The 17,910-nt window shown below is 45.7% G+C and overlaps 1 protein-coding gene across 3 annotated transcripts; it reads left to right on the forward strand.

Annotated features, from left to right (window-relative positions):
- The first annotated feature begins 1,593 nt into the window (after window positions 1-1,593).
- LOC124006778 (calpain-5-like) lies at window positions 1,594-16,291 on the forward strand. 3 transcript variants are annotated; one of them, XM_046316926.1, is made up of 12 exons: window positions 1,594-1,947; window positions 3,628-3,823; window positions 8,977-9,108; window positions 11,635-11,843; window positions 11,948-12,140; window positions 12,234-12,424; window positions 12,560-12,637; window positions 12,757-13,075; window positions 13,491-13,693; window positions 13,827-13,948; window positions 14,085-14,221; window positions 14,557-16,291. In XM_046316926.1, exons 2-12 carry the CDS (start codon window positions 3,659-3,661, stop codon window positions 14,737-14,739), a joined length of 1,932 nt encoding a protein of 643 aa, XP_046172882.1. In that variant the 5' UTR covers window positions 1,594-1,947; window positions 3,628-3,658; the 3' UTR covers window positions 14,740-16,291. The 3 variants fall into 3 exon arrangements, with proteins under 3 accessions (XP_046172882.1, XP_046172881.1, XP_046172880.1); XM_046316925.1 differs by lacking the exon at window positions 1,594-1,947 and adding an exon at window positions 2,452-2,590; XM_046316924.1 differs by lacking the exon at window positions 1,594-1,947 and adding an exon at window positions 2,457-2,536.
- Window positions 16,292-17,910: the final 1,619 nt, after the last annotated feature.

Below are 17,910 nucleotides of genomic sequence, written 5' to 3' on the forward strand. Positions count from 1 at the left end.
TTGATGACATCTCGATAGAGAAGCATAAAGGCAATCCTGCCGGTAAATCTAGTTTCTGTGGTTTCATTCAACCAGCTGTGGAGTATCATTGGACTGTTATCTCTGCTCTATCCGCAACAATGGAACAGGAATGGTAACAGGTATGCTAACTATTGTTGAATGGGCCTATCAGGAGAAGAGACAGGTTTCGCCCAGCCGGACGAGCTTCCACTAGTCCTTTGATCCAACAGAGAGTGGCAGCAAAGTTCTCCTCCCACCTGACTTCGACCTCCTACAAACTCTCCCTTCACTGCCCTCTTCTCACCTCCTCCCTCCTCTCTCTCCTCTCCTCTCCCCTCCTCTCCTCTTCCTCCTCTTCCATGCCTCCTCTCCCTTTTCTCTTCTTCTCTCCCCTCCTCTTCCATACTCTCCCCCTCTCGGGGCAGCAGGTAGCCTAGAGCTTAAGAGCGTTAGGACAGTAACTGAAAGGTTGCTGGTTTGAATCCTCTAGCTGGTAAGGAAAAATCTGCTGTTCTTCTCTTGATTTCTTCTTTGATCCATACTCTCTTCTCTTGATTAAGGCAGCCCCTCACACCTCTCTGATTCAGAGGGGTTGGGTTAAATGCATCTGACTAGGTATCCCCATAACCGTGGGAAGTAGGGGGGCTGAGGATACTGATAAATACCAATACAAAACATATCTTCCCTTCTCTCCTCTTCTTCATCTCTTCCCTCCCCTCTCTCATATTCCCTCCTCTTCTCTCCTCTTCCTGCCTTTCCGCTTCTCTCCATCCTCTCCTCTTCCCTACCCTCCTCTCCTCCCTCTCCTCTCCCTCCTATCCTCTTCCCTCATCTCCTCCGCTCTCCCACCCCTTTCCACCTCTCCACCTCTCTCCTCTCCTCCTCTCCTCTCCTCTCCTCTCCTCTCCTCTCCTCTCCTCTCCTCTCCTCTCCTCTTTCCTCCTCTCCTCTTATCTTCCCTCCTCTCCTCTTCTCTCCCTCCTCTCCTCTTCTCTCCCCTCCTCTCCTCTTCTCTCCTCTCCTATTCCTCTCCTCTTCCCTCATCTCCTCTCCTCTCCCGTCTCTTTCCACCTCTCTCCTCTCCTCTTACCTCCTCTCCTCTTTCCTCCTCTTCTCTTCTCTCCCTCCTCTCCTCCCCTCTCCTGCCTCTTTCCATCTATCCCTCCTCTACTCTTCCCTCCTCCCCTCTCATATTCCCTCCTCTCATCTCCCTCCTCTACTCTTCCCCCTCTCCTCTTCCCTCCTCTCCTCCCCTCTCCCTCCTCTCCTCTTCCCTCCTCTGCTCCCCTCCCCTCTCCCTCCTCTTTCCATCTCTCTCTTCCCCCAACTCCTCTCCACTCCTCTCCCCTTCCCTTCTCTATTCTCCCTCCTCTGCTCTTCCCACCTCTCTCTCTCTCTCTCTCTCTCTCTCTCTCTCTCTCTCTCTCTCTCTCTCTCTCTCTCTCTCTCTCTCTCTCTCTCTCTCTCTCTCTCTCTCTCTCTCTCTCTCTCTCTCTCTCTCTCTCTCTCTCTCTCTCTCTCCTCTCCTCTCCACCGTGGAGAGCCCAACGGCTCCAGGAATGCAGTGGATAACATATCTCTCATCGAACTTCACTAGAAAGGAATGAGACTGGGAGCCAGAACTTTGCATGATGCATTCTGCCCTAATGAACCACTCGTCAGACCGATTTTTGTTGTGCGTCAGTGAATGTGGGGTTTTCTGTTTGTTAATGAGTGTGTTTGGGGTTAGGAGTGGAAATACCATTACCATGTGTTTTTGGTTGCTCCTTTGGAGCCCTACGTGCTGCAGACCATTGTCATAGGAAGGGGACAGACAGGAGGACACAACCCTTTGGCTTTAGTTGTGACGTCCCAGTAGATCTTCCCAAGGTGTATCAGAGGGGACATTTTTGCAACCTTATAAGGAACTTTAGGACTTATTTGGGGATTTTAGGAGGACAAGAACAGGTAAGAGCCACACACTGTGGAGAACGACATTTGGTTACACACCTGGAATGTTTTCTGGTTATAAATATTGACAGAGTTGAACATTTAATTGCTGCAGTTATTATCAGACATAATATTTAAAAAGTCTCCCCTGCAGTGACGACATTTACACCAAACACAGAAAAACCTGTTGGAGCTCGTCAGTCAGGTACTGAGGTTTCACGTGGTATAAACACACACAGACACGTCAGTGTACACCCGAGGAACGACTCTTCTACAGGGAAGTTGACATCACGAAGGCATGATCAAAACTGCATGGCAAACTCACATCACAGTTACTTATTCAATCAATAAAGCCACACACACACTCACTTCATGATAGTCACCCGCTGACACAATGAGTCAACACAAGTAGAACACTTGTTCCTGGGATATATATGGGTGTGGCCCTGAGCATGAACAAGCAAAACTAACCTGGGTCACTGCAGATATGTTGTGGGGGAGGGGGGAAGAGGGGGAGGGGTGGGAAAGACAGGTACAAAGACCTGGTGGAAACACCCTTCTCTTTCACTATCCTGGAGGAGGGGGTTGTCACAGAGCTACGACGGAGGTACGAAGACACTTTTACTGGGCTTTTTCTTCTAGATCCTTAAATGTGATACATGTAAGGAGTTCTCTTTGCTCTAATAGTTTGAGGAAGAGACAGAGAATGTGGTTGTTCTGTGTGTGAAGGACAGAGAGAAAGTGTACAGGAGAGGGAGAGAAAGACAGAGGAGAAAAACATGCACATTTTTTTCCCACCAGTTATTCGAGTGTATTGGATATGGGTCCATTTCTGCGTAAATGTTCTGACTGAAAACTGAACGGAGCAGATAGTTGGCCATGATGATAATGAACTGTCAGAATCCTGACAACTTCATCGTGAACTGCCTCTCACTGTGTTCCAATTGGGCTTTGCTCTGAGAGGCATTTCTTAAAGTGTGGAATGTTTTGGGGAAAAGTGTCATTAGAAACTCACCGGGAGTTTAGAGCTTGACTGTTCTCCGGTGGAATTTAATTAGTTGTGTCTGTGTTATTCATGGCAGACAGCAAATGTACGAAACTGTACTGGCAGACAGACTCCATATAAAATCTAATCTTGTTTATAAAGAGCTTGACCTCTGGGGTCGGGGGTCAGGAGTAAAGAGACTGGTCACAGAGTTAGAATATCAGAATATTCCCAAAGGATAGCAGTTTTGATCAGATGTTTTTGATCACCCATGGGATGTTTCCATCACAAAACCAGGAACAGTTTGTGGTCAGATTGCAGTAAAATCTATGTTTGACTGTAACTTTTAAAGTGATGTAGTGTAGTTGTTTGTAGATTTTGTTCGTAGAAGACTGTTTTTCTACATGAATTTATTTAAATATGCATCATTTGCATATTGGTTATTGGATATATTTATCTCTAGGCCAGCTTGTTGCCCGGTTGGCCTCTATGGGAGACTATATCTAAACTACGGTGATTCAGATGAAAAATTCCATTACAACATTTTCTAAGAAAGAGCTACTCTGGGATTTATGGGGTGTATTAGTGTAGGGTATGCTGAGCTCTTGTCCAGACACCCAGAGTCAAAGGTGAACAATAATAGATCCTAAGCTGACAAGGACTGTCCTGGTAGTCTGCCTATAAATTAACATGACGTCTTCTCCTGTGGTCAGTTTGCAGTTTCAAGGTTCCAGCGTCCGAACCATGTTCTCCACGGCCACTTCATACAAGAACCAGCATTACTCTGAGCTGAAGAGGAAATGTCTGGAGGACAAGAAACTGTTTGAGGATCCAGAGTTTCCTGTCACCAACGCATCCCTGTTTTACAGGAAGCCACCTCCTGGTACGGTGGAGTGGAAGAGACCACGGGTGAGTGTAGACGTCTACCGTTCTACTTGATCACACTGCTATGCTTTATCTTGGCCAGGTCGCAGTTGCAAATGAGAACTTGTTCTCAACTAGCCTACCTGGTTAATAAAGGTGAAATAAAAAATAAATACTTTTTTTCCCTCTATTAGCTTAATACCAAAAGCAGAATCTGTATGCAAAAACACTAAACATGAAATAGAATGTCACAGGCTTTAATGATTCACTGAAAATATTTGTAATGTTCATGTTTTTCCTCATAGTTTTTAGGAAATGTTATTGCTTAAAAGACCAATTTATAGTTTGCTGTTGACTAGTAAAAATGGAAGCTTATAAAAGTGCTATAGAGCGCTATCTGGGATCAGACCTTCTTCTTGTGCAATATAAACATGTCATGTCTATGATTGAACTTTCACGTGTGCTGATTTTGATATACAAACAGTATGACTGTGTTATATTTGGCCATACATACAGTGGGGAGAACAAGTATTTGATACACTGCCGATTTTGCAGGTTTTCCTACTTACAAAGCATGTAGAGGTCTGTCATTTTTATCATAGGTACTCTTCAACTGTGAGAGACGGAATCAAAAACCCAGAAAATCACATTGTATGATTTTTAAGTAATTAATTTGCATTTTACTGCATGACATAAGTATTTGATCACCTACCAACTGGTAAGAATTCCAGCTCTCACAGACCTGTTAGTTTTTCTTTAAGAAGCCCTCCTGTTCTCCACTCATTACCTGTATTAACTGCACCTGTTTGAACTTGTTACCTGTATAAAAGACACCTGTCCACACACTTAATCAAACAGACTCCAACCTCTCCACAATGGCCAAGACCAGAGAGCTGTGTAAGGACATCAGGGATAAAATTGTAGACCTGCACAAGGCAGGGATGGGCTACAGGACAATAGGCAAGCAGCTTGGTGAGAAGGCAACAACTGTTGGCGCAATTATTAGAAAATGGAAGAAGTTCAAGATGACAGTCAATCACCCTCGGTCTGGGGCTCCATGCATGATCTCACCTCTTGGGGCATCAATGATCATGAGTAAGGTGAGGGATCAGCCCAGAACTACATGGCAGGACCTGGTCAATGACCTGAAGAGAGCTGGGAAACCATTAGTAAAGCTGGGAAACTCAAAGCAAACCATTAGTAACACACTACGCCGTCATGGATTAAAATCATGCAGCGCACGCAAGGTCCCCCTGCTAAAGCCAGCGCATGTCCAGGCCCATCTGAAGTTTGCCAATGACCATCTGGATGATCCAGAGGAGGAATGGGAGAAGGTCATGTGGACTGATGAGACAAAAATAGAGCTTTTTGGTTTAAACTCCACTCACCATGTTTGGAGGAAGAAGAAGGATGAGTACAACCCCAAGAACACCATCTCAACCATGAAGCATGGAGGTGGAAACATCATTCTTTGGGGATGCTTTTCTGCAAAGGGGACAGGACGACTACACCGTATTGAGGGGAGGATGGATGGGCCATGTATCGTGAGACCTTGGCCAACAACCTCCTTCCCTCAGTAAGAGCATTGAAGATGGGTCGTGGCTGGGTCTTCCAGCATGACAACGACCCGAAACACACAGCCAGGGCAACCAAGGAGTGGCTCCGTAAGAAGCATCTCAAGGTCCTGGAGTGGCCTAGCCAGTCTCCAGACTTGAACCCAATAGAAAATCTTTGGAGGGAGCTGAAAGTCCATATTGCCCAGCAAAAGCCCCAAACCTGAAGGATCTGGAGAAGGTCTGTATGGGGGAGTGGGCCAATATCCCTGCTGCAGTGTGTGCAAACCTGGTCAAGAACTACAGGAAACGTATGATCTCTGTATGTCACGGCTTTCTTCTTGGGAAAGAGAAGCGGACCAAAACGCAGCGTGGTTATTGTGATACATCTTTAATGATGATAAATGAACAATATACAAAACAAGAAATGTGAAAAACCGAAAACAGCCCTATTGTTACGGTTTTCTTCCGTTGAAGGAGAGTCGGACCAAAATGCAGTTAGTTCGATACATCTTTAATGACAAAAAAAAAAACCCGAACAATACAAAAACAACAAACGGAATGTGAAAACCTATACAGCCTATCTGGTAACTACAAACACAGAGACAGGAACAATCACCCACGAAACACTCAAAGAATATGGCTGCCTAAATATGGTTCCCAATCAGAGACAACGATAATCACCTGCCTCTGATTAAGAACCACCTCAGGCAACCATAGACTTTCCTAGACAACCCTACTCAGCCACAATCCCAATACCTACTAAAACCCCAATACAAAAACACACCACAAAATAAACCCATGTCACACCCTGGCCTGACCAAATAAAGAAAGAAAACACAAAATACTAAGACCAAGGCATGACAGAACCCCCCCCCCCCTCCAAGATGCGGACTCCCGGCCGCACACCTAAACCCATAGGGGAGGGTCCGGGTGGGTGTCTGTCCACGGTGGCGGCTCCGACTCGGGACGTGGACCCCACTCCAACCAAGTCTTAGTCCCCCTGTAACGCGTCCTTTGATTGGCGACCCTCGCCGCCGACCTTGGCCTAATAACCCTCACCAAGGACCCCACTGGACTGAGGTGGAAGCTCGGGACTGAGGGGAAGCTCAGCACTGAGGGGAAGCTCAGCATTGAGGGGAAGCTCAGCACTGAGGGGAAGCCCAGCACTGAGGGGAAGCCCAGCACTGAGGGGAAGCCCAGTACTGAGAGGAAGCCCAGTACTGAGAGGAAGCCCAGCATTGAGAGGAAGCCCAGTACTGAGAGGAAGCTCAGGCAGGTAGTAGGCTCTGGCAGATCCTGGCTAGCTGGTGGTTCTGGCTGCTCCATGCTGACTGGCGGCTCTGGCTGCTCCATGTAGACTGACAGCTCTGGCGGCTTCTTGCAGACTGGCAGCTCTGGCGGCTCTTTGCAGACTGGCAGCTTCTTGTAGACTGACAGCTCCGTGCAGACTGGCAGCTCTGGCTGCTCCATGCAGACTGACTGCTCAGGCTGCTCCATGCAGACTGACAGCTCTGGCTGCTCCATGCAGGCTGGCAGCTCAGGCTGCTCCATGCAGGCTGGCAGCTCAGGCTGCTCCATGCAGGCTGGCAGCTCTGGCTGCTCCATGCAGGCTGGCAGCTCTGGCTGCTCCATGCAGGCTGGCAGCTCAGGCTCCTCCATGCAGGCTGGCAGCTCTGGCTGCTCCATGCAGGCTGGCAGCTCTGGCTGCACTGAACAGGAAGGAGACTCCAGCAGCGCAGGAGAGGAGGAAGGCTCTGGCTGCGCTGAACAGGCGGGAGGCTCCGGCAGCGCTGTAGAGGAGGAAGGCTCTGGCTGCGCTAAACAGGCGAGGCGCACTGAAGGCCTGGTGCGTGGTGCTGGCACTGGTGGTACTGGACCGAGGACACGCACAGGAAGCCTGGTGCGGGGAGCTGCCACCGGAGGACTGGTGTGTGAAGGTGGCACAGGATGGACCGGACCGTGAAGGCGTACTGGAGAGCCTGAGAGCATGACTGGAACAGGATGTGCAAGGCTAGGTCGGTACACAGGAGGCCTAGTGCGTGAGGCTGGCACAATTTTCACCAGCCGACTAACACGCACCTCAGGACGAGTATGGAGCGCTGACCCAGGTGCCATTAAATCCCCGACACGCTCCGTCGGGCGAATATCGTATTTAAAGCACCAAACTAGCAACTCCCTCATAACTCTCTCCTCCACTTTCCCCATTAACTCCTTCACAGTTTAACTCCTATCAAATACTAATGTCATGCAATAAAATGAACATTAATTATTTAAAAATCATCCAATGTGATTTTCTGGATTTTTGTTTGAGATTCCGTCTCTCACAGTTGAAGTGTAACTATGATAAAAATTACAGACCTCTACATGTTTTGTAAGTGGGAAAACCTGCAAAATCGGCAGTGTATCAAATACTTGTTCTCCCCACTGTAGGTATTGTGAAAGGTGTTGTCTGACAGGTTTTTATATAGACTCATACAATATTCTGTGATGGAGTACTTAAAAGGTTAATGCCTTTTGAGTGGTTGCCTCTGAGGATTGTGTTAAAGGTTAAATGTCAACCACAATGCTTATTGTGGTGACAGACAGCAAACTGTGGTGTGAAACTGAGGTGAGGGTTGTGCTGGGAAGTGTCTCAAAGTGTATGCTTTACATAGCATGTGAGGTATATGACAGAACATGTGTTTCAAAACTGTCAAGAGAAAAAAATCGAATAAAATATGTTTGTATAGCTGCCATTTTGTTCAATGGAGAAAGTTGGAGTTATATTTCTGTTTAATGTGTTACTGTAGCTGTTCTATGTACAGATGTTGGATCTTAATTTGAGCCAGCTTAAAACAGCAGGAAAAGTATCCTGCAGCAAACATTATAATAATTCGATTTTTGTATGGGGTGATATATTGTTTTTTTTAGGGTAAGTCAGGTCTGACATTTCAAAGTGGAAATGACTACAAGTTTGCATTTCCTGCTGTGCTGGAAAATGATCAGCAACAAAAGAGTGATCAAATTAAGATCCGGCATCTGTATGGCATGTTACCCAAGTGACAAGAAGAGAAAACACCATTTCTTATTCATAACAACAGTACACCTCGAGAGTTCCAACTCATTTAAAAAGAAAACGTGCTCTAAGCCAGAACTATTTGTCAAGGATTTGAGACTATTGTTACAAGCATAACTTATTAGTGAGCACATTCTAAGCTATTTACATTTTTCACATGGAACATTTTTGTCACAATTATGAGTGGAGGTGTGGAGTCAGGCGCAGAGAGCAAAGATGTGGGAAAAACAGCACGCTTTAATGTCCCGAAACACAACATGTACAAAGTGAAAACACAAATGAACAGAAATATAACCGGACAGCGTGTAACCCAAAATGCAACAAAAATACACTCAACCAACAAAACAGACTAAACAGACTATATATACTCTATCCTAACAACCAAACTAGAAACAGGTGCTACCAATTAGACAAAACTAAACGAACACAGAACAACGGATCGGCGATAGCTAGTAGACCGGCGACGACGACCGCCGAGCGCCACCCGAACAAGAAGGGGAGTCACCTTCGGTAATATTCGTGACAATTTTACCTCACAATTTCACATTGTCCCGCCGCTCATCATACATTTTCTTTCTCTGTTACAGGAGATCAGTGACGGGCCTCATCTGTTTGTGGAGGGCATCAGCTCCCATGACCTGAACCAGGGGCTTTTGGGTAACTGCTGGTTTGTGGCTGCATGCTCCTGCCTGGCACTGAAGCCAGACCTCTGGCAGAAGGTGAGTTTGGTGTCCTCCTGTCTGTTCACACAGTCTGAGATGAGTGTTACAAGAGCAGACTATGTGTGTATTTCCTTTACAGTCACCTTATAGGGGAATAAATGGTGCTGTTTGTGAAGGAACACATCAAATCAAGCTTTATTTATGTAGCACATTTCAGATGCAACGCAATGCACTTCTCAGGAAAAAAACCAAATACAAAATATGGTGAAAATAAAAACAGAAATATTTACTACACAGCAAATGTAAGAGGATAAAAGAATTAAGAATAACAACAACCAAAAGACTAAAAAGCACCTTAAAGAAAAGCAAAGTTAAAAAGGTGTGTTTTAAGACCTCTTTTAAATATGTCCACAGTTTTGACCCCTCTCAGGTTCTCTGGCAGGCCTCTTGGTCCTAGGATTTGGGAAAGTTAAAATACTAGTGCCAGAGGACCTGAGGGACCTATTGGGTCCATAACTCAAAAGCATGTCTGACATGTATTGGGATGCACAATCGTGGGTTGATTTAAAAACCAATTGAAGAATAGGACAATGAATTGTAAAAATTCACAGGCAGCCAGTACAAGACTTTAAAACCGGGGATAATGTGTGCTCTCCATCTGGTCTTGGCCAGTACCCATGCTGCAGCATTCTGTATGTTTTGTAGTTGACCAATGGCTTTCTTGGGTAAACCAGACAGGAGAGCATTACAGTAGTCAAGCCTGCTTGTAATAAAAGCATGGATGAGTCTCTTTGTATCACTGAGAAACAGACACACCTTAGCAATGTTGCTCAAGTGGTAAAAAGTTATTTTGGTCACATTCCTAATGTGTGGTTCAAATTGAGCAGATAATGTCTATGAAGTATGTGGGTGGATGTCTGTGTGCCCTACTGTTGATACCTGACTCAGAGGGGACGTAGCTTAGTTCACCTGAGGAATTCACTCGAGGGGATTTTCATTCCCATTGAAAAGAAACTAGTGTCATCCTTCCATCTTAAATGACCATTACCATTCAGAAACAAACTTTTCCTTATTCAAGCCTGGCTGGGAAAGATACTACTTGCCTACATCCCCACAGCAACTTTCCCAAGCCTCCCACATTTCTCTTTCACTCAAAACCAGATATCTGATGTTCTGAAAGAGACCAAATCTGGACCCCTACAAATCAGCTGGGCTAGACAATCTGGACCCTCTCTTTCTAAAATTATCCGCCGCAATTGTTTCGACCCCTATTATTAGCCTGTTCACCCTCTCTTTCATATAGTCTGAGATCCCCAAAGATTGGAAAGCTGCCGTGGTCATCCCCAGAAGCGCTTCAATGCCATACAACTCTCCTTCCGTGGCCTCCAACTGCTCTTAAATGCAAGTAAAACTAAATGTATGCTCTTCAACCGATCGCTGCCCGCACCTGCCCGCCCATCCAGCATCACTACTCTGGACGGTTCTGACTTAGAATATGTGGACAACTACAAATACCTAGGTGTCTAGTTAGACTGTAAACTCTCCTTCCAGACTCACATTAAGCATCTCCAATCCAAAATTAAATCTAGAATCGGCTTCCTATTTCGCAACAAAGCATCCTTCACTCATGCTGCCAAACATACCCTCGTAAAACTGACTATCCTACCGATCCTTGACTTCGACGATGTCATTTACAAAATAGCCTCCAACACTCTACTCAGCAAATTGTATGCAGTCTATCACAGTGTCATCCGTTTTGTCACCAAAGCCCCATATACTACCCACCACTGCAACCTGTATGCGCTCGTTTGCTGGCCCTCGCTTCATATTCATCGCCAAACCCACTGGCTCCAGGTCATCTATAAGTCTTCACTAGGTAAAGCCCCGCCTTATCTCAGCTCACTGGTCACGATAGCAGCACCCACCTGTAGCATGAGCTCCAGCAGGTATATTTCACTGGTCACTCCTAAAGCCAATTACTCCTTTGGTCGCCTTTCCTTCCAGTTCTCTGGTGCCAATGACTGGAATGAATTGCACAAGTCCCTGAAGCTGGAGACATCTCCCTCACCAACTTTAAGCATTAGCTGTCAGAGCAGCTCACAGATCATTGCACCTGTCCATAGCCGATCTGTAAATAGCCCATCCAACTACCTTATCCCCATAGTGTTATTTACTTTATTGCTCCTTTGCACCTCTCTACTTGCACATCTCTACTTGCACATTCATCTTCTGCACAACTATCACTCCAGTGTTTAATTGCTAAATTGTAATTATTTCGCCACTACGGCCTATTTATTGCCTTTACCTCCCTAATCTGACCTCATTTGCACACTCTGTATATAGATTTTTCTATTGTGTTATTGACTGTACGTTTGTTTATTCCATGTGTGATTCTGTGTTGTTGTTTGTGTCACACTGCTTAGTTTTATCTCGGCCAGGTCCCAGTTGTAAATGAGAACTTGTTCTCAACTAGCCTACCTGGTTAAATAAAGGTGAAATAAAAAATAAAAAAAACCCCACCCAAGTTTTAAACTATTCACATTTGACTAGACATGTTCACTGTGAAGCCCTTTGTGTTGACAGGTCATCCCTGACTGGAAGGAGCAGGAATGGGACTCCAAGCACATGGAGAACTACGCTGGCATCTTCCACTTCCAGTTCTGGGTGTTTGGGGAGTGGGTGGACGTGGTAGTGGATGACCGCCTGCCCACCATCAATGGAGAGCTCATTTACTGCCACTCCAAAGTCAAAAACGAGTTTTGGAGCGCCCTGCTTGAGAAAGCCTATGCCAAGTATGTATACTCTAACATTTCTCAACACTTGATTCATAAATGATAACGTTTCGTACCCTCTAACCTCTCTGTATCTTCTCCGGACTCTCTCCTCTTGTCTCCAGGCTCTCTGGCTGCTATGAGTCGCTGGACGGGGGCAACACTGGGGATGCGGTGGTGGATTTCAGTGGAGCCGTGGCAGAGGCCATTAACCTTGAGGCAGAAGCTTTCCACAATGACCAGGGGAGAATGGACAAACTGTTTGAGGACCTGTTCAAAGTCTACGACAGGGATGGAATAATCAGCTGCTCCATCAAGGTCTGTCTTTTCAATTGATCAGCACACTATAGTCACAGGTAATTGTGTTTAGTAGACACAAATGACTGACTATTGTGCTTGGACCTCTTTTAGGCGTCTCCTTCTGAAATCGAGGCACGGATGGCATGTGGGCTGGTGAAGGGCCATGCCTACTCAGTGACTTCAGTGAAGAAAGTACGATTGGGCCACGGGCTGATAGCCTACTTCCAGAACGAGACCATCCCCCTGATCCGCATGAGGAACCCCTGGGGAAAGATTGAGTGGAACGGAGCCTGGAGTGACAGGTGAGGAGGACATATCCTCCCCGCTCGCTTACTGTTCAACTTCTCCACACCTCAGTGCACAGGTGACCTCATCAACTCATTATTTCATTCTACCTCCCTCTATTTCCTGTTGCCTCTCCCCCTCTCCTACCTCAGTTCAGCGGAATGGAAAAAAGTTGGCAGCATGGAGAGGAATAAGCTTGGCATCACAGTGGAAGATGATGGGGAGTTCTGGTGAGTGTAAAAAAAAACAATTAAAGGGTGTTATCTCTTCTGTTCAGCGTGTGAGAATGTTTTCTGTCTACCCATGTTAATTTGCATCTCTGTGTGTGTGCGCTACTGTATCTTCAAAGGATGGAGTTTAGAGACTGGTGTAAGTACTTCACGGATGCAGACGTTTGTCGTCTCATCAACACCTCCCTGCTCACCATCGACAAGACATGGAACGAAGTGATGATTTTAGGGAGTTGGACCAAGAATGCAGAACCTCTGCGCAACCGCTGTGGAGGCTGCATGAACCACAAACATACCTTCTTACAGAACCCCCAGTACCTGTTTGAGGTGACCGAGGAAGTGGATGAGGTTCTGATCTCCCTACAGCAGAGAGACATGAAGATCCACAGACGTATCGGCCAGGGAGAGAACCTCACCATCGGCTTTGCCGTCTTCAAGGTAGTTCATCTTAACATCCTCTAAGAATGACTAGTGGGACTGGGGTGAGAGACTGGGCCAGTGAGGGTATGAGACAGGGTATGCTACTGGGGCGTTGGTCCAACTTCAGTTCATTTAGCGGAGAAGTTCTCTGCGCCACATGTTTGGCTTCCCCCGCTGTACAGTTATTTGGTTAAATCAGTGGAATTTTAATTTTCCCTCTTCAGCCGTTGAACAAACAGAAAATAAACCAGAGGGTGTTTACAATAATGGGTAGACATTACTTATAAATGCCACATTGGCTTGTTCATATCAGGGACACAAACTTTCAACGACCTGTAATCCCTAAATGATGAATATTTTAAATCTGATCAAGCTGCAACAACAACCACTGGGGAACAGTCATGGTGAAAAAAATGATTTCTTTTGATTTAAGGTTGAACTGAATAGGAAATACCGCATGCATGACATCATCACCCAACTTAACGTGCAAACTACTACGTACATCAACGCCCGCACGGTGTTCATGAGGGCCATGCTCCCCAAGGGTCGCTACATGATCATCCCCTCCACCTTCAAACCTGAGACTCTGGGAGAGTTCATGCTGCGTGTTTACACGAACGTAGACTCAGGATGCAGGTACTGGAAATAGCCCTGTACACATAGTAACACACTTCAGTATGATATCTGATCTATGCAGTAATAACCATTACTTTAGCATTACTCTAAAGGTATACGATGATCTCTCTCTCTCTCTCTCTCTCTCTCTCAGAGAGCTGACAGAACACCAGCCCAGGATGACGTGTTGGAGTAAGCTGACTGGCTACCCTGTTGCCGTGTCCCAGATCTATGTCCACGGAGCAGAGGGGCTGGAGAACCAGGACCGCACAGGGGGTGAGAGAACGCTCCACAACCTCAAAATCAAAACTATCTCATACGTTACAGGGAAACATAAGTAAAAATGTTTTTGACATTTTGGGAGTATATTCAGCGTTGCCTAATGGCTGGTTAATACTGCGTCATTGTACAGGCGCGGATCCATATGTGATCGTATCATGTGAGGGCTCCTCAGTCCGGTCAACAGTCAAGGCAGACACCTTGAAGCCGGTGTTTGATACCAGAGCCATCTTCTACAGGAAGAAGCCCACAAAGCCAATCACTGTGGAGGTAAGGTATATGGGGGTCAAAGAGCATCACTACCAATGGGCTGGAAGGACAAACTGACTAGTGAATTGTTACATTTAGATGTCTGAAGTTAGGGCTGGATTCAATTCGCATCGCTGAAGTTCAGCACTACAGTGCGCTTAAAATGTAAAGTTGAGCCGACATTTGCAGAGATTACCGTGAATTCAGTTTCTGCTGACGCAGGAACAGTGCCTTTAAATGTGGCACTTCAGCGCTATGGATTGAATAAAGCCCTTAGTGTTTTCAATGGATGGCCAGATAGTGTTCACGCAAAACCTTAAATGGTCTCCACTTCCTTTCTCGTCCCTCCTCCCCAGGTGTGGAACAGTAATGCTGTGAAGGACCAGTTCCTGGGCCAGGTGGTTCTGACAGGCTCAGTGAAGGACTCCACAACCCCCCAGAGGCTCCAGTTGAGGAAGAGTGGCAGAGCCATGGCCGACGAGATGCCTGGCTCCATCACCCTCTGTATCGTCACCTCCACCGAGCTCACAGACATGTGATCTGGATCAGCTGACTACTACCTGGGTCACATTGACAATGTGTACAACACTCTGTTGCCTCTGACACTTTGAACAGGGGTTCATCACTACAAGGCATAAAGTTATCACTCAGAATGACTATCAACGTGAACTTACAATATATTCTACTAAGGACTGCCATGGTCATGGACCAAGGAAGCACCTACTAAAGACCCCCATGGTCATGGACCAAGAAGCACCTACTAAAGACCCCCATGGTCATGGACCAAGAAGCATCTACTAAAGACTGCCTTGGTCATGGACCAAGAAGCACCTACTAAAGACCCCCATGGTCATGGACCAAGAAGCACCTACTAAAGACTGCCTTGGTCATGGACCAAGAAGCACCTACTAAAGACCCCCATGGTCATGGACCAAGAAGCACCTACTAAAGACTGCCTTGGTCATGGACCAAGAAGCATCTACTAAAGACTGCCTTGGTCATGGACCAAGAAGCACCTACTAAAGACTGCCTTGGTCATGGACCAAGAAGCACCTACTAAAGACTGCATTGGTCATGGACCAAGAAGCACCTACTAAAGACTGCCTTGGTCATGGACCAAGAAGCACCTACTAAAGACCCCCATGGTCATGGACCAAGAAGCATCTACTAAAGACTGCCTTGGTCATGGACCAAGAAGCACCTACTAAAGACCCCCATGGTCATGGACCAAGAAGCACCTACTAAAGACTGCCTTGGTCATGGACCAAGAAGCACCTACTAAAGACTGCCTTGGTCATGGACCAAGAAGCACCTACTAAAGACTGCCTTGGTCATGGACCAAGAAGTTTCTTCAAGCCTTCTAGAGTTTTGTTTGTTCTTATAGTGTTTTGTAAAGGGACAAGACATTACTTTTTGAAAGATGAATAACTGTAAATATATTATTATATTATACTAGATTATACACTATGAAACATAACTCTTCAGAGTAATACGCATACTGTATCTGTATACAACATTATGCAACTTATATATTCCAAAAATATGTTTGTCATATACAAATAAAAGGGCCTCTTTTCATCTTGCTGAAAAACAGCCAAAAGGCTCTTGCTGCAAAATATTGGAATGTCTTGAAAGAGCCGAATGTATCTAGAGTGTAAGTTTTGGACCATGGTCATTCATTTGTGTCATTCCACTGAACTTCTTGAAATGTCTAAAGGGTACTGCCTCTAAACTAGCATCCTCCTTTGCCCGAAATGTCTTGCCACTTTTAGTCCCTCTCTACTAACAGCAAAGAAAAGTAAATCCATTCAAACCAACAAAAAAAATGTTTTTATTTCAGTTCAGTTCCCAAACTGCAGTATTTGTTGTTTTACACTCAAGACACAGCCATGCACAATTCAGAATTCCAAAAAGTATGTTGCTTTATCCACAATTAAAAATAGCTTATCCAAAACCTTAGTTGTCCCCAGTTGCTTTTTCTCATCTGTCCTTTTCCAAAGATGGGGCTTGCTGAGGTTCACCAGATGGGTCAGCAGTTTACAAACCCAGATAATAATAATCATCATTTTAAATAAACACTTTTTTGCCTTTGTTCTGTTCTCATGATAATCATTAATGGAGGAATTTTCACACCACGTGTACAGGTTTACACATTCAGAAGATAGGAATGTACAGGATCGACCGCGGAAGAGGAGTGGGCCGGCGGGGAGGGGCGGGGCAAGGCCGCTAGCTGTCCTAGAGTTCATCTTTGTCCTAGAGTTCATCAGAGTTCAGGCCTGTACATAGAGGTGCGGCTAAAGGTCAGAGGGCAGATAGTCTCTGTGAGGTCCCTAAGACTCTTAGCCACAGGCACACTCAGAAGTAGTGCTCCGTACAGACAGACATGGGACTGCTGGAGACAGCTCTTGTGTCCAGGTGGAGTACTGTCTGACACAGCCCAAGCATGATCGATCCATCCAGGAGTGTGTTTTATTTTCTCATTCAATATCCAGGGTTCAAAACATTTATAAATAAATACCATAGAGCAACCTGGATATTATCCTTTCATTTTGAAGTTGCGTAACTCAGATTTCTTTTAAATAATCCCATCCTATTTACATACACACACATATCCTAACAATGTTAGCCTAATTGGAAAATGTACTAACGTATTGTTTTCCCATGCATGAAATCGGTGATGTCCTTGCAATGGACAGTGTGAGGCTCTCCTGCGTGGTGGAGGGATGAGCGAGCAGCTACCCTGCACTACACAGTCTGTGTTAAGGTGGAGTACAAGTGTGGTATCTAGTGCAGACTGAGGTCACTCTCTCCCTTACAAAGACACTCATGCATACACACACACTCCCATTCATACACACTCCCAACACCATCTACCAGGGATACAGTGTGAGCTCATGGAATATAGCCCATGAAATCAGTGGTCAGTGACTCCCTGTGAGAGCCCTGAGATCAGGGAATGATATCACTCTGTAGTGTACACTACAGGTTAGACCCTCAAGTGTCTTTCCTGTCGCCTACTCTCTCCGTCCCAGGTCTGGACTGCAGTACAATCCTAAGGGATGCTGTGTCTACTATAGACCAGACGAAGGATGCCATGTTGACGGTTATTACTAAGCTATTGAATGAAGAATCAAGAAACAGTCTATACTTATCTGCAGAGCTTTTCAGACTTGTTTTCTAGTAGCCTCTGCTACGGGATGATAGGAATGGCAAAGTGAAGGGGAATGTGACCCTCTAGTTTCCAATGGTCCGCAAGACAATTCAATTGGCACTCAGTCTTCAATCCAAAAACCTTTTCATGGGCAAATGATTAACACCCGCCCATCCACCAACCTGCCAAACAGCCACAACTCACAGAAACACTCATATAGAAACAGACACAACCAAACTCACACAGTACACCAGAAAGTTCAGCAACAAGACACTGGAGCAATAACTCTTAACTTCCACTGAGAGGGGTCGGGCTAAATAATAGCATCCCATTAAAAAAACGAGATAAACACATCATGGACGGACAGACAGATAGACAGATGAACATATGTGCTCACTTGAACAAATGGCTTTTCACACTAAGCATGGCTTCTACTTCTGACACATCTAAGTAAATTCACAGATCAGAGGTTAAGCATGCAAAAGTAAGGCTCATTGATGTGAAACAAATGGTAACATTGACAAACACTGCCCCCCCCACCGAAAACCCCCCCCAAAAA

Source organism: Oncorhynchus gorbuscha, linkage group LG20 (assembly GCF_021184085.1).
Source record: "Oncorhynchus gorbuscha isolate QuinsamMale2020 ecotype Even-year linkage group LG20, OgorEven_v1.0, whole genome shotgun sequence".
NCBI lineage: Eukaryota > Metazoa > Chordata > Actinopteri > Salmoniformes > Salmonidae > Oncorhynchus > Oncorhynchus gorbuscha.

Coding starts and splice junctions, on each gene's coding strand:
- LOC124006778 (XM_046316926.1), top strand. CDS start 3,659: ATGTTCTCCACGGCCACTTCATACAAGAACCAGCATTACTCTGAGCTG. Junction 9,109..11,634: donor AGCCAGACCTCTGGCAGAAG/GTGAGTTTGGTG, acceptor TTGTGTTGACAG/GTCATCCCTGACTGGAAGGA. Junction 12,425..12,559: donor AACGGAGCCTGGAGTGACAG/GTGAGGAGGACA, acceptor CTCCTACCTCAG/TTCAGCGGAATGGAAAAAAG.